General features: G+C 45.5%; 3 protein-coding genes across 5 annotated transcripts; 2 read left to right on the plus strand and 1 right to left on the minus strand.

Annotated features, from left to right (window-relative positions):
• Positions 1–583: 583 nt before the first annotated feature.
• LOC310926903 (tripartite motif-containing protein 16-like) lies at positions 584–2248 on the plus strand (the record flags this gene model as incomplete). The annotated part of the gene is made up of 1 exon (XM_083889111.1): positions 584–2248. The coding sequence occupies exon 1, from the start codon at positions 587–589 to the stop codon at positions 2246–2248; it is 1662 nt and encodes a 553-aa protein (XP_083745237.1). The 5' UTR covers positions 584–586.
• A 625-nt stretch (positions 2249–2873) lies between these two features.
• kiaa1191 (KIAA1191 ortholog) lies at positions 2874–7472 on the plus strand. Of its 3 annotated transcripts, none has more exons than XM_083888815.1 (9): positions 2874–2999; positions 4148–4265; positions 4341–4407; positions 4527–4702; positions 4788–4902; positions 5543–5670; positions 5763–5866; positions 5963–6156; positions 6342–7472. In XM_083888815.1, exons 3-9 carry the CDS (start codon positions 4383–4385, stop codon positions 6551–6553), a joined length of 954 nt encoding a protein of 317 aa, XP_083744941.1. In that variant the 5' UTR covers positions 2874–2999; positions 4148–4265; positions 4341–4382; the 3' UTR covers positions 6554–7472. The 3 variants fall into 3 exon arrangements, with proteins under 3 accessions (XP_083744941.1, XP_083744943.1, XP_083744942.1); XM_083888817.1 differs by having other exon boundaries at positions 5966–6156; XM_083888816.1 differs by lacking the exon at positions 2874–2999 and adding an exon at positions 3717–3821.
• A 1636-nt stretch (positions 7473–9108) lies between these two features.
• LOC310927382 (rho GTPase-activating protein 24-like) lies at positions 9109–13038 on the minus strand (the record flags this gene model as incomplete). Its single annotated transcript, XM_083889677.1, has 9 exons — positions 12983–13038; positions 12685–12798; positions 12320–12527; positions 12087–12219; positions 11930–12003; positions 11721–11842; positions 11371–11608; positions 10016–10903; positions 9109–9340 (listed from the first exon to the last, which is right to left on the minus strand). The coding sequence occupies exons 1-9, from the start codon at positions 13032–13034 to the stop codon at positions 9109–9111; spliced, it is 2061 nt and encodes a 686-aa protein (XP_083745803.1). The 5' UTR covers positions 13035–13038.
• Positions 13039–15973: the final 2935 nt, after the last annotated feature.

A 15973-nucleotide genomic window follows, 5' to 3' on the forward strand; every position in this document is an offset into this window, starting at 1 on the left:
AAACTAGTTTAAAATAAAAAATAAATAAAAAAACATAAAATACCAGGCCTGTAAGTGGTGCTGCAAGGCTGCTGCAGAAAAATATATTGAGCATGCACATAATAATAATAATATTTATTATTATTATTATCATTATTATTATGTGTATTGTTTTATTTTTATTATTATTGTATTATATTATAATATATACATTATTATTATTATTATTTATATATTATAATATAATATAATAATAAAAATAAAACAATAAACACAATAATAATAATAATAATAATAATAATAGATAATAAAATACTAAATCATAGTAAAAAAAAAATAACGTTCTGATTAACGTTTTTCCTTGTTTCCTTGTCCAGAGAGCTCTTACACATTGCAAAAAACATCCATGAAATAATCAAGAAATAGAAGTGAATGTGATCAGAGGAGTTCATTCAGTTGGGAGAGTCACAAAGAACAGAGTTCACTCCATGTCAGAGTGGGAGTGGTTCAGGCTGCTCCACACTGAACTCACATTTCCTGGTTCCCTCCCCCTCACATCACTTCACAAGAAGTGAAACTCAGACGGTCGTGGTGACAGAGAGGTAAAATGGCACAGGCAGGAGTTCAGCTGCACAGAGAAAGCTTTTCTTGTTCCATCTGTTTGGATCTTCTGAAGGATCCAGTGACTCTGAGCTGTGGACACAGCTTCTGTAAGAACTGTATTAAAGACCACTGGGACTCAGAGGACGTGAAGAGGATCTACAGTTGCCCTCAGTGTAGAAAGATCTTCACACCGAGGCCTGAACTGTTAAAAAGCACCATGTTAGCAGAGTTAGTGGAGGAGCTGAAGAAGACTGGACTCCATGATGCTCCTGCTCATCACTGCTATGCTGGAGCTGAAGATGTGGCCTGTGATTCCTGCACTGGCAGGAAACTGAAAGCTCTCAAGTCCTGTTTGGTTTGTTTGGCCTCTTTCTGTGAGGAACATCTCCAGCCTCATCATCAATCATCTGCGTTTAAGAAACACAAGCTGGTGGAGCCCTCCAAGAACCTCCAGGAGAACATCTGCCCTCTTCACGATGAGGTGAAGAAGATGTTCTGCCGCACTGATCATCAGTGTATCTGTTATCTCTGCTCTGTGGACCAACATAAAGACCACGACACAGTCTCAGCTGCAGCAGAGAGGAAGCAGAAGCAGAGAGAGCTGGATCTGAGTCGAGAAGAAGTCCAGCAGAGAGTCCAGGACATAGACAGAGACGTGAAGGTGCTTCAACAGCAGGAGGAGGCTCTGAATCTCTCTGCTGATAAAGCTGTGAAGGACACTGACAAGATCTTCACTCAGCTGAGCTCTGAGGTGAAGCAGCAGATCAGATCCAAGCAGCAAACTGAAGTGAGTCGAGTCAGAGACGTTGAGGAGAAGCTTCAGCAGGAGAAGACTGAGCTGAAGAAGAGAGAAGCTGAACTGAAGCAGCTCTCACTCACACACGATGACAACCAGTTTCTCCTCAACTACGGCTCACTGTCAGCACTCAGTCCATCTACACACTCGTCCACCATCAACGTCCGTCCTCTGAAATACTTTGAGGACGTGACAGCAGCTGTGGCAAAGCTCAAAGGTCAACTGAAGGACGTCCTGACAGAGACGTGGACAAACATCTCACTGGCTGTGGCTGAAGCAGATGTTTTACTGACAGAACCAGAACCAAAGACCAGAGCTGAGTTCCTCAGATATTCACAGGAAATCAAACTGGATCCAAACACAGCAAACAAGCGTCTGTTTTTATCTGAGGGAAACAGAAAAGTGACATTTATGAAGGAAGATCAGTCTTATCCTCGTCACACAGACAGATTCACTTATTATCGTCAGGTCCTGAGTGAAGAGAGTCTGAGTGGACGTTGTTACTGGGAGGTGGAGTGGACAGGAGGAGAAGGAGTTAAAGTAGCAGTGACGTACAAGAACATCAGCAGATCAGGGGGTTCATATGAAGGTTTATTTGGATTCAATGACAAATCTTGGTCTTTAGTTTGTAAACAAAGCCGTTGTCATTTTCGTCACAACAGAATCACCAGTGAAGTCTCAGGTGTTAGAGTCTCCAGAGTGGGAGTTTACCTGGACCACAGAGCAGGTCTTCTGTCCTTCTACAGAGTCTCTGACACCATGACTCTGATCCACAGAGTCCACATCACGTTTACTCAGCCTCTCTACGCTGGAGTTAGTTTTCGTTCTTCTTCACCTGGAGACACAGCAGAGTTCTGCAAACTCAAATAGACTCAAGATTATTGATGATTGTATTATATCATCGTGTTGCCATCGTTGTATTCCTTATATCTGTGGAGTTTGTTTTAATCCACCAGATTATTATTGTTCTGTTTTTCCATATTGAGATTGAGGTGAAACAAAGTGATTGTTTGCTCTTCTAAATGAAAAATATACATCAACATTTGTTTCAGTCCTGAATATCCTTATTATAATTATTATTATTATTATTATCAAGTTTAACTATAATTAACTAACGTGTAAGTCCAAGAAAATAATGACAACAATTCCAATGAATATTAACCATGTATAGGATTTTTTGGTCTCATTGCTAGGCTTTGTAGTTTGCCTTAAATTTAACTTAGAACTAACTTTCACTAACTTAATTACAATTATGATCATATTATTAACAATAACCGTGTTAAAAGTCGTTTTATAGCTTCCAGGCCACCGTATATTCCTTATATCCGCGGAGTGTGTTTCATTAAAGCAGATTATTTTTCTCTTGTTTGAGACTGAGGTGAAAATAAATTCCATTTATTGTCCATTTTGAACACTTCACTCAAAGCGCCCTGCGCGTCAAACTCAACTCTCGCGAGAACGTCAGCGAGATTTCCACCGCTGGATGAGGAAGCGTCTTTTATGTAGCGGACGCTAATAATGGCAGCTAACCGACGACGCCGTCCTTCTCTCCGCGGCCCAGTCGGTGTCGGAGGTTCCTCCACGGTCGAGCCTTCGTTGTGAAGCCGCCGTTTTCTTCCAGGTGAGGAGATAATAACGCAGGATACTCGTCGACGTTGACAGCGAGCTGCGTGGCCTCTTGTTTGTCCGTTATATCCACCACCAGCCGGGAGGCCACCAAACCCCATTCAGAAATTGCTGATTTAAACGTAGATGGGCTTCTCGACCCACGTATATGCGTGGTAACTCTCATATTTAGACCTTCTGTGATTGTCCACCCACCACCCTACAAATCGGGGTTATTTACATTCTATACTAAAGGCGTTTTTTCGCGAAACAAAACAAAAACACAATAACGAGCGCATGATTCTGTCGTCATCGAAGCGGACATTTAACAACCGGTCCGCGTAAAATGCACGTTCTTCACATATTATTCATTATACATCAACCGTATCATACGACAATGCACGTTTTTAGTGGTTTTACTAACCGTTAAAATATCTTAAATTGCTAGATATGTTAACGGGGTTTTGAATGGTGGTGTGGCCTTCGCAGTGTTGACAGGATAAGTGACATTCTGGGATGCAGGTAGAATAATAATGTAGAACATCAGTCAGTCTTCACGTATAGAAAAAGCCTATGATACACTTTTATTTAATATGAGATATATATATGTGCGTATTTTTATATATATGAGCAGATTGTTACTCGCAGTCCTTGTTATCCCCGTTATGCGGCCTTTTCGACGCAGGGATCGTTGTTCCGCACGGACTGTTTTAGCAGACGCACCGCGCACATCTGGATTTCAGCTGGCGCGATGGCGGAGAGAGTGATACAGCCCGTAAAAAGGCCGAAATTGTCCAAAGTGTGGGTCAATTTCAGGCTTAAACGGGAAGCCAACAAGGTGCAGTGTAACCACAACTCCTGATGCGATTTAACTAGATAGATGTTAAGCTTCGGATTGTTTAAATAGTGAACTTATTCATGGTAAATTGCAAGAGAGTATTATTGCTTGCACGCAAGAACACACACACTCGTCTCTCTCACTCACTCTCCCTTTTTTGTTATTATTAATATTATTTTATCCGATTAATTGAGGAATAATTGAGGAATAATTGGTAGAATACACAATTACATAAATATTTGATACCTGCAGCCCTAATGGAAACACAATCGAAATGGATGCCACTGTGTGCTGGCCCTGATGTTTGACTTCTTCTGTTTCCGTAGTTGCTTCCCGGGCCTTCCTGCTCACCCACAATGCACTGCCAGAGGGTTCTTCTGTGCGTGTCGGCGAGACCGATGTAGCCGCTGCCACCGCTTCCACCTTGAGCGCTTCTACCACAGCGTACGTAGCAGTGAGGTATGAGGAGCCTGTTGTTGTTGTTGTTATATCTATTTATTTATCTTTCATTTTTTCCAGATCCTGTCCCGGTTGTTCTCGTTCAGTTATCGTACGGCAATCATGTCCAGCTCAGGCGATTTACCAGGTGAGGATTTCCACAATACATTGTGAGCATGGCTGGGCTCGGCTCGACTCCACACAAACACACAAACTCGTGGCTCGTAAATCAGTTGTTTTGTGTGTGTTTTATTTTTGCGCCTCCAGCCATCGAGGGTTCAGGGATGGGGGGGATGAAGCTTCCCATCGGGATGACCCGACGAGCCATCAGCTATGACGACAACCTGGAGGCGCCCATGTCCACGCCCCCGCACGACATCAGCATCAACAACCTGTGGAGACGACCCGTCATCCCGGAGAGGAAGTTCACGCACCTGGCTGAGGTGAGGCGCGGCTTAAATGGAGCGTGAGCGCAGTTTTGTCCGAAGCATGGTCGATGAAGATGATCATGGTCGATGTTTCCAACAGGAGGACGAGAGCGGTGCAGTGAGTCAGTCTGCGGTGCAGGACAGCGCCCTCCTGAGGCCACAGGGCGTCGTGAAAACCAAAGCCTCGTCCATCATCATGAATTCACTCATCACCAGTAAGTGACTTTGTTTAGATGTATATATATATGTGTGTGTGTGTTTTGATATATATATATATATGTGTGTGTGTGTGTGTGTGTGTGTGTGTGTGTGTGTGTGTGTGTGTGTGTGTGTGTGTGTGTTTTTATATATATATATATATATATGTATGTGTGTGTGTGTATGTACATCAATTAATATACATACATACTGTATATCCTCTGTCGTGTCTATACGATGTTGTCATATTTATGTGTGTATGTATATATATATATATATATATATATATATATATGCGTATGTGTGTGTGTGTATATATATATGTGTGTATAGATACATGTATGTATATAGATAAATATACATACATACTGCATATCCTCTGTCGTTGTCTATATGTTGTTGTCATTTTCATGTGTGTATGTATATATTTTTACATATATACGTATATTTATACAAATGTGTGTGTATAGATATGTGTGTGTATAGATACATATATGTATATCGATAAATATATCCATACATACTGTATATCCTCTGTCGTTGTCTATACGATGTCATGTGTTTCTATGTGTGTGTATATACGTATGTGTGTGTGTATGTATATGTGTGTATATATATGTATATGTGTTTATATATATGTCGTGCTCTCTCTCTCAGAGCAGACTCAGGACAGTATGTACAAGTTTGAGCAGAGGGCGGGGCTAACTGACACCAGCTACACGCCCCACAAAGGCCTCACCGCCGAGGAGACGAGACATCACCACCGCGTGCCCGAGTCTCTCCAGGTGAAGATGCTTAGAGGTTCAGGAAAGTCGCCGCTCTGTGAAAGTTGAAAAAGGTCAGGAAAACAACTGTTATTTTTGCTGTTGCTCCGTAGAAACTGCAGATCCAGAGCATGGAGACCAGAGAAGAGCGGCCGAGCTCGTCCGCCCAGTCCACTCCGTCCAACACGCCACACAGCTCGCCCAAACCACAACGCAGGTACGCACGCACACACACACACATACACACACACACACCGAGCTCACCGCGCCATCCAGTTTCTCGCCTGAAATCCTGTTTTTTTGTTTTGTTTAGCAGGACCTGGTTCAGCAGCACGGGGTCGGACGTCAGCATGAGCTCCTCCAGCAGCAGCAGCCTGGACATGGGAGGAGCCGACGCTGTGGTGGGCGGAGCCGGAGCAGGCGCGATCGAGAAGTGGAGCGTGTTCAATCCTCGGCCGCTCGTCCACAAGTCGACCTCTGACCTGGGACCGGACTCAGCAAGTGCAGGTGAGAGAGTAGATTTTGGGATTATCAGTAGATTTTGGGATTATAAATAGAATTTTGAATTATCAGTCAATTTTGGGATTATAAGTAAATGTTGGGATTATAAATAGATTTGGGGATTATAAATAGATTTTGGAACTTTAAGTAGAATTTTTTTAGATGATGTCCCTCTTCTCTTCTCCCACCAGGCTTTGCACTGCAGGCGTACCGCGGCGCCCAGAAGCCGACCCCGATGGAGGTGATGAAGTCGCAGGCCGCGCGGCTGAACGACGGCGCCGACGCCCAGAGGATGGCTCCTCCCAGAATGGAGATCCCCACGGTGGAGGGCCGGCGTCAGGGAGCGCGGCCGCACAAGCTCAAACCCAGAGACATGAACGTCCTCACGCCGTCGGGTTTCTGAGCGACGGGACGAGTCGCGTATACTCGTACAGCGCGTCCGCCATTTAACTCGTGCACGTCGGTCTTAAGATACATTTCCCCCTTAACCCCCGACCAAGTCGCTGGGAAATTCAGCGTCGTGATTGGCGACATTATCCGAAGAGAATCCGTTGTCATATATATTTACATATATATGTATGTAATAACTACCGATTATTGTCGTAATCGATTGATCTGTCGATTATTTCCTTTTTCAAACGATGACGTTTTGATGATTTTCTTTGTCACGCGGGCAAACGCTGAAACTTGAACTGAAAATGAACCGTAAACACAGCCCTAATATATGTACATATTTATATTAAAGGCACTGCTTTGTTCCTCTGAAATCAACAGATTTAATACGAATCGGTCCGAGAAGTCGTCAAACGGTGAAGTTTTGAAGTCATTCCCTTATTTCAAATGCACTTTATCCTCTTGTGGTTCCCCACAGAGACGCTCCCCCGTGTTAGCGCTACCCCGTGGCTTGTAAGTATATAATATTAACGTCTTAAAAGTGTCTCTAGAAGCCTCTCGTTTTTTGTTCTTAAAGGTGCATTTCACTGATTCCTCACACGCAGGCTAACGTGAAATCGGGAAAATAATTCTATACGAATTAAAACAAAAGTTCTGTGTATTTATTATTTTTCGTCGACTGAAGCAAAGCACTCTTGAGTTTCTTTTTTGTTTGTTTTAATTGTGAATTCGGAATAGTCTCAGTGGCACTGCCACGTATTTGTCGGCGTATTAACGTGACCAAGTTTAAAGTTAGATGTCGTGTGTTTCTGATCTGTTATGTTTCTCTTACATTCGGTCCTGTAAAAGTGCGTTTTCCTACGCTTCTCTTGGCGCCGACGGACTGAATTTATGTTCGTTGTTCTCGTTTATGTCGTGGATTTTCCGCTGACGCCTCATTTCCATTTAGCTTCCCTTCAAAATAAATGTCAAAATTCTCATCACGAGCGAGCGTACAAGCGTTTCTGGTTATTCTGGTGTGATTTCTGATGTTCTGTGTCCACTGTGTTCTCCTTTTCAGTCAGTCAATGTCAATCATTTTAGACCTTAAAACCTTAAAATTAGACCTTAAAACCTTAAAAATGAGACCTAAAACCTTAAAATAAGACCTTTAAACCTTAAAATAAGACCTTTCAGACCTCAAGACCTTGAAATAATACCTTTAAACTTTAAAATAAGGTCTATAAACCTTAAAATAAGACCTTTCAGACCTTAAGACCTTGAAATTAGACCTTTAAACTTTAAAATAAGATCTATAAACCTTAATATTTGACCTTTAAACCTTAAAATTAGACATTTAAACCTTAAAATAAGACCTTTTAGACCTTAATATAAGATGTTTAAACCTTATAAGACCTTTTAGACCTTAACACAAGACCTTTAAACCTTAAAATAAGATGTTAAAACCTTAATATTTGACCTTAAAACCTTAAAAATAAGACCTTTAAACCTTATAATTAGACCTTAAAACCTTAAAATTAACAGCCTACACATGGGCTCTCAAGAACTTGTCATCTCCTTCAAAGTAAACCTACGAATAAAAGGAGTTCTTGAGATAGTCGATATTCTTGGGTAACGCTCGTAAAGTCGATTTACCAAAACACCGTTTTTCACAGACCAGATTAAGATATAAAAGGATTAAAAACTAAAATGAAGGGATAGCGGGCCATGTTTACTCTTCATACGTTTGGTAGAATTTAGGAGGTTGAACGTGGAACTACACACCGTCCCTTGCATTAACAGTGACGACCACCAGATGGTGCAAAACTCTGCTGAGAACATCATCATGGTGCAGAAACCATCGTTTTATTGAGCTGATCATGGAAAAATGTGGTCATGCAGAGTGAACAGGATTATCGTACAGGTTATTGCATCGAGTCAACATTTGATCATCGTTACACAAGTGGGAAAACGTCAGAAATCTGTGACGTATTTGACATATAAACACTCTTTTTCATCAGAACAAAAATGACGGGGCAAGCTTCCGCGTACACTAGTTTTTAGAGGTTTTTAAATGTGTCATAAAAGCATCCGCATTCATTGTTTTCCATGTGGAATTCAAAAGTTTTCCCACTTAGTTCTATCACCAACACATCTGGAAGACGCTTCCTGACTTTTGTTCTTGATACGTCACAGATATTTAGACGGTAGACCTCAAATGTTTGATTGTTTCGCAGCCCAAAAGTGGATGCTGCAACGCGACAAGGCTTCATAGAAGGCAAAGACCAGCATCACCATTATCTGTCCCGATGTACGGTCAACCCAAGGAAGTGATTGATGGAGTCTGTCTGGGGTGTCTTGGATCGTTAGGAACATCCTCAAAGTCTTAACTTTCCAGGAATCCACCTGAAACTTGTTGTTCAGTCCCTGAAAGAAAGTCTGGATCCATCAGTGTCTCCACCCAACTTGTCCAACCGTTTCCTTTAGTGGTCCACTTTGGATGTTCATCCAGCCATTTTTCGGTTAAGCTTGCTCCAGTCAACCCTCACTAGCTAACTAACCTCCGCTGACTCTTGCTCTCCATCCTCAGAGGCTCCCTCTTGCGCCCTCCCCACCTTTCCGTTTGATCTCCCCATACATCTGGAAGAACATCTCCATCTCCCGCTGCAGCGTGTTGTTGTGGTAGTCCGCGTCGGCCTTGGCTCGCTCCATGTTGCGGATCTTGAGCTCGGCGACGCTTTGGCTGCGCTTCTGCTGCTCCAGGCTGACGCGCAGCACCACCACCTGCCGCTTGAGGACGTCGTTGCAGCGTTCCAACCTGCAGCGGTACGTCATAGAACAATCAAACTCTAATCAAACACTGCATTTCCTTTATTTGTCACATCTGAACAAATAAATGTTGTGTTATCCCACAAAGATATTTGAGCGCCCTCCCTTGGACCACACCGTAATTACCTCAGACAATCTGAAGCCCTTCTGGGCTGTACATTTTGAACTGGACCAGGTTATTGATCCGACTACTATGGTTCTGTTTTACCGTCTTAGTGCAAAGTTTGCACATGTGGCCTCGCGGTAGTGGCATGGCTAGCATTGAAGGTCAGCGGGTTTGACTGAGAACCTCCGCTTCCTCCCACGATCCGAAAACATGCAGATTAGCTCGAGCGTGGCAGTGAACAGCTGATAGCCTGTTATGTCAGTTGGGTTGATATTTGTTAGATGAATTCAAGGTAATGGCTCCGTATAATCCTATCAAGCATCTCATCAAATCTTTGTTGGGTTAGGGTTGAGTACATCCTACACCCTAACACCCTAACCCATGGTTCCCCCATCATTGAGAGCAGATGATGGGGCAACTGGAAACCCTTGAGAAGGTGGACAAGGAAGAGCCAGGCGATTGAAATGTGGCAAAGCCAGGATTACTGCTGGGCAAGAGAGAGTTGCTAATCTGAAAGGACGGGTAATGTTGAAACGAGGATGCTCTCAAACCACTCACCTCTGTATCCTGGCCTGGTACTCGGACTTCTGTTGTGCCATCTGCTGCAGGAGCGAGTGAGCCTCCGCGGACTGTGGCAGAGGTTCCGGGCCATGGAGGTCTGCAGGACCACCGGAGGGGAGGAACACCTCTGAACTTCCCGTACTCAGGGGGCTGTCACAGATTACAGAGACTGGAGAATTAGGATGATGGATGCTGTCATCATCCTCATTACGAGTGCCATTATTTTCCTCTTCTGCTTCCCGACTTGCGGGTAACCTCTCAGGTTTTTGTGGCGACATGGCGGGGACAACTGGCTCCACAACATCAATGCACTCGTCCAGTGGTAGACCCTCACAGGAAGACCACGAAGAAGAGGAGTCTCTGGTCTTCCCGGCTCCCTCTAACTCCGCTTCCTCCTCACAACTTCCAACGTGGCCAACAGAATCATTGTCTTCATCATCTTCTTTATCAACGCCCGACATCCTCTGTCGTAAAGGCTCTCTATCCAGGTTGTCATAAGCAGAAGTGGCGCTGTCTTCCTGAGCAACGCTGCTGCCCCCACTGGCTGATTCTCGCTCTGCACCTTCTTCCTCTGCCGTAGCAGAACTCCAGAAACCAGTGTCTGTCTCTGCCGGCCACACCTTTGTCCAGCCTGTGAGCATCAGTCTGGGCATGGAGCCGTCTTGCAGCTGGAGGCTAGATGAAGAGGCTTGGACATGTGACGAAGACGATCCTTCACCAGCATGCTGATAATCTAGTCCGTCAGAGTGGTTCTGAGTGGTGGACAGATTTAAGGAAGGCACAGGGTAGAAGCAGTTCTCTGGGTGGGACGAGGTGTAGCGGTGGCCGAGGAGTCTCTTCTGGGCCCAGGACAAGTCGGAGTTGGCTGCAGAAGAGTAGGCGCAGCTATCGAAACAAGGAAGAAGGGGTTAGACTTTGAAGATGAGTGACTACGCCGGGATTTTCTCAATCCCAATCCTGGGGACCGACAACCCTGCATGTGTAAGATCTTTCCCCAGCATCTAAAACATGCAGGGCTGTGGGTCCTCAGGCCCCGGGATTGAGATATCCTGGACTACACCACAACAGAATGTGATTTGGGTGAAGGTTAGTATTTAACAGTGAGCATAAATCGATGAGAAAGGAGATGTTTGGTTGTTAGGCAGGTCTGGAACAGATGTATAGAAGGCCAGGATGGAGCAGAGTCAGTGCTAAGGGTTCATCGCTGGTGAAGAGTCGTCTGAGTCTACTCTGAGCCACAGACAACACCTGAGGAAGGCAGAGACGGGAACGGTATGACTAGTATTGAATGATAGAGGAGATGAATGGACAAACTGATGTATAGAGTTATGTTTGGTCATTGCCCCTCAAACCTGTTGGTCTGCCCATCAGAAGCAGAAGGCAGTCCTGGATCTCGGGAGCGCTCTGCAATGAGCGGCATGGACAGCTGGCGAAGGCAGGGCGACGAGTGAAGGTGAGGCTGTCGCAAAGCGCTTGGTGATGCGCGCCAGCCTCCGGGGGGGCGGCGGGAGACGGGTGGAGAGACTTTGGCAAACAGAGACTCGTGACCTCGAATCAACTCCAACATCAGCACGTGGACGAGCGCCGCGCCTAGGACAACGTTTAATGTGTTTAGATCAAGAGATGCATCTCAAGAAGCATGTTATGATCGTGAGTTTAGTGCCACCAATGGGTTTCTACGGTCATCAGGTTATTACTCTACCTCCCATGATGCTTTGCGGGTCCTCTGCTTTTGCTCGGAGGATGTTTGGCCCAAACACAGTGGCCAGGTTTTGGTCGCTCATTTTGTTGCTGCCAGAATAACTGTGCACTTCATTCAGAAACCTGTTCAGACACAACGATGACAATCGCATGCTCTATCTTTAAGAATATTCTTATTTTTAGTAAAAGAAGTTAAAAAAAAAACCTTACCGGCAAATGAAGTTGAGTAGGTTGAAGTTTGCGACTGGCAACTCGTGAAGGAGAATCCTCAACTCCTCCAAACCCTGAGTGAGGATACAAGAGTGGAACTTGTTATGCCGTTTTTCACCACTATTGATGGCAGTGAGCTAAGTTAAAAAGTTTTTACCTGTGCACGGTCACTCCTCAGCCTCCGTCCACACAGCAGGAAGTCCTGGTAGCGGCTGTAAGGCACCAGAGGCTCAGGCAGCTGTCTGAGGTAGAGCTTCAGCAGTGAAGCCACCGTGTGGATATCTGTGCTACTGCAGGGGGGGAAACGCACAGCAAGCTAACGTTTTCCACACAAAACATGTCACCTGAAAACAGTACAGAGGGTTAAAAGGTGAGCGGGGGGGTTTGCACCTGTCGAAGGACGGCCTCTCGCCTGAATCGAAAGCCTCCTGCAGCTCCTTCACCAGACTGGCCTGTCCCGGCTGACGAAACAAGCCCACTTCGTGCAGGCCACGCTCCCGGATGAAGCTCACGCACTGCTCCACCACCAGAGGGACCAAGCGCGTCCCATAACGCCGCTCATACAGCACCGTCTCCTCCAGGCTCTGGCCAAACACCCCTGTAAATTAGGAGGGTTTCAATGAGACCAAGGTCCACATCTTTCCCTGCGATGGATGAATCAATGGTTTCTTGCCACCAGAGTTGTTTTCCATGCATCTGCTGATCATAGAAGGTCATCATCCCCCAAATGCAGTCATTTTTGGACATGCATTTACCTGTAAAAGGAATCCAGACTCCCTTGTTGAGGCTCTTCAACCACTCGTCGCCCTGACCGGCACTGTTGGACAGGAAGAAATACGAGCCCGGACTGGCCAACACGTCTCTGTTTCCTGCAACACACAAACGTCAAGTTGTGTGCATCCACAGGTACAGACAACACGCATACAACTTCCCCTCTTTACTTAGACCCTGAGTCAGCATTTTGTGGGATGTAAGTCAAGGGCAACGCAGTAGTACAAGAGGGATTAACCAGTAATTTACTGATGGTTTCTGTGCGGAGTGCGCGTGACTCACCTTTGTGGCCTGTGCTGTCATTTTTCCAGGACTTGAAACAGCTGAGTCCCATGCTGCAGCGCTCCCTTACAGGTTGCTACGGTACTGGTCGTAGATGCTAACCTGCTTTGTTTTTTGCAAGTTACTGAAGGTTTAGAACAAAATCACTTTTCATGGTTGAGGAAGTCCAAGCCCCCGTCATCGCAAGTGGAAGATGGAACCTTTACTCCCCTGGATAAGATGGTCAATGAAGAACAGTTGTGTCCCCTGGGAAGGTTTAACCTGAAATCCCTGTTATTTTCTGGGAAAGAAGCCAGTAAAAAGAGAGGTTGTAGGCACAAGGTCGTTAAAAGGAGGGGAGTGGCGATTGTGGTTCGAGGAGAGGCTCCAGGTGTATTGTGGGGTGAATTAAACACCATGCAAAAGTAGGTATCAAACGGAAGGTTTCAGGAATTCCTGAAAGACAATTTAATCGTAAAACTGAGATACGTGGAGTTCCAGAAGCGTTATTGTCCGTTGTCATATCTTGGGTGTCCAAAAACACGAAAGTGGTCTGGAAAATCGACAGAATTGTATAAAAAGTCTCATGACTGAAATACTGGTTTCTTTGGCCTTTTTGAAATGAAAGGATTATTAAAAGGAGGCCCCCAGCCTTGACGGAATATCATTCCCTTTACTGAGTTCCTGCAAGGCAAAGTTTGGAAGAAGTCGGTGAAGAAGAGTAAAAACATCACAACGTCCTTTGTCCTTTTGACGCCTCACTGAGGCTGTGGGACAGAGCTTCTCCACTTTGCAAAAGCACAGTGAGCGGATCGTCCGATTGTGCTTGCTCTCGTTTCGCAACCGTCTGACATTCGGGATCAAGCCGCCCCGAAGAGACATTTCCCCCGTCCTGTTTCTTTCCTCCCGCCGGCCGGCGAGTCCAACCAGTCCATCGCGTCCTTCGCCGTCTCCTCCTCTATGTCCTTGGCCTCGCGAGCTCCTTAACGGGACGCCGCCGATCCACCTCCAGATCGCCGTCTGCACTCGCGAGCGTCGGCATCGTTGTCGTTCTCCGTCTGATTCCTTTTCTTTCTATTCGTCTCTCACACTGTCCATCTCTTTGTCCACATCTGTTCCCACTCTCTCTCTCTCTTCGTTTCCCAGCAGTATGTGGGCCCCCTTGTCACTGCCCCCCCCCCATTTACCTCATCAATAACCATGCTATCAGTGTGTGTGTGTGTGTGTGTCAGCTGTGCATTAGGAAAATTGGTTCTCTGCGACGCAGCACTGTTTTACCAAAGTAATCACAGCTGATGGTGAGAGAGAGAGGGAGGAGATGATCTGTGCCAAATACACACACACACACACACATATTCTTGTACTTGCTGCATACTGAGGACCGGGTTGCTGACAAAGTGAGAACCAGCATTTTCACTTTATAAATCAACACAATTACCATAAAATTACCATAAAATGTCTGCAGGTGGAGCCCCAGAGCAAAAAGTGTGGGAAACACCAGGGCTGGAAAACCGGTTTTTGAACCAGAGTTAGGACCTCTGTATAGCATGTTTACAACCTAAGGAAGTGATTTCAATGAAAACAAAGTGAGGACCGGCCAAAATGTCCTCACTTCATAAAAATGACCTCACTTTGTTGGTTAAAAACCCTCACTGGTCCTCAGTATACCGCAAGTACAAGAACACACACACACACGCCATGATTCAAGTGGACATAAAAGTGTGCGAGGCCGTTCAGTCAAGTCAACTTTTGAACTCAATTAATGTATGAACCTCTCTCCGCTTATAAAGCCATGTTATCTATACCCAGCGATCGTACATTAGCTTCAGGCTAAAAACCGCATAAATCAGCGGTCTCAAACCTGCGGCCCATGGGCCACATACGGCCCTCCAGTTGATTTCCTGTGGCCCACCACTTAACCCTCTCATGACCGTCAAGACAAAGGGATTTTTTTCAATTTTTATGGCTGTAGAATCGTCTTCTGCCCTTATTTCCATATCTGGCGGTGATTTATTCAACCGTTTCGGGATTACGGTACTGAGAAGCTGTGATTGGACGGTGGTTTCCGTTGAAAGTCCTGAGGTTCTACCGTAATGATACGTCCCCAGAAGTCTCTGGTTCTCCCGTTCCTTGGCATTGTCCATGACAGGAAATCCCATGTGCGAAAGCGTGGCTACTTCCTGTTACTGCTGTTGTTTATCAGTGACAGATGTGGTCGCCCCACCACCCGCTAAAGTTCTACTCTGTGTACTTTTGTACGTTTTGTTGCCGCGAAGTGTTTCGACAGGAAGTTCACGCCCACTGGGCAAACACTCGCTAACGTAAGCGTAACCGTCTTTAGTGGGGATGTGGGGGCGGACCTTTTCAACAACGACGACTTGAACAAAACCTTTGCAGATTCTCCGGCGGCCGTTTAACTCGCGATCAACTTGCGTTATTTACGATTGTGCCTTTGTGCGCACACGTCTAATGTTTTGTCGGGACACACTTGATTAACGCGGACGACAAATCACGAGGGGTGGAGGGAATCGACGGAACAATCAGATCGAGTTATCTGCCGGTTGTTTGACGGGAGTTCTGCGCGACAAACTCACGACCAGATTTTAGTGTGGTACAGTAAGTCCGACTGTTTGTGGCTGATTGACTGAACTCTAATCACAGCTGAGAGCTTTCACATCCGTCAATACCACTGGCACCAGTTACGCTTCATTACAAAGTGCTGTGTGTGTGTGTGTGTTTGTGTGTTGGTGTGTGTCCGCTCTCCGCTAAATTAAAGCTGTCCGCTCCGCGCTCCGCTCTGACTTCATGTCTTTGATAAATCACACGCATGGGAATGTTGATAACTAGCAGCAGTCAGCGTTCGTCTGTCTCTGTGGAGAAAAACCTGACCTCACCACGAGAGAAGGGCCAACGACGGCGCCTCCCAGTGGTCACTTACAGGAACTGCAATCTTGCGTTTGGTCCACACGATGACGCGCAGTATATCGATAAAAAATGAGGAATTAAATCATC

Source organism: Microchirus variegatus (assembly GCF_963457635.1).
Source record: "Microchirus variegatus genome assembly, chromosome: 5".
In the NCBI taxonomy this organism is placed as follows: Eukaryota; Metazoa; Chordata; class Actinopteri; order Pleuronectiformes; family Soleidae; genus Microchirus; species Microchirus variegatus.

Excerpts from the sequence above, each read along its gene's own strand:
- kiaa1191 (XM_083888815.1), top strand. The coding sequence starts at position 4,383 with ATGTCCAGCTCAGGCGATTTACCAG. Across the intron at positions 4,903-5,542 it reads CATGAATTCACTCATCACCA|AGCAGACTCAGGACAGTATG; the intron begins GTAAGTGACTTT and ends TCTCTCTCTCAG. Across the intron at positions 6,157-6,341 it reads ACCGGACTCAGCAAGTGCAG|GCTTTGCACTGCAGGCGTAC; the intron begins GTGAGAGAGTAG and ends TTCTCCCACCAG.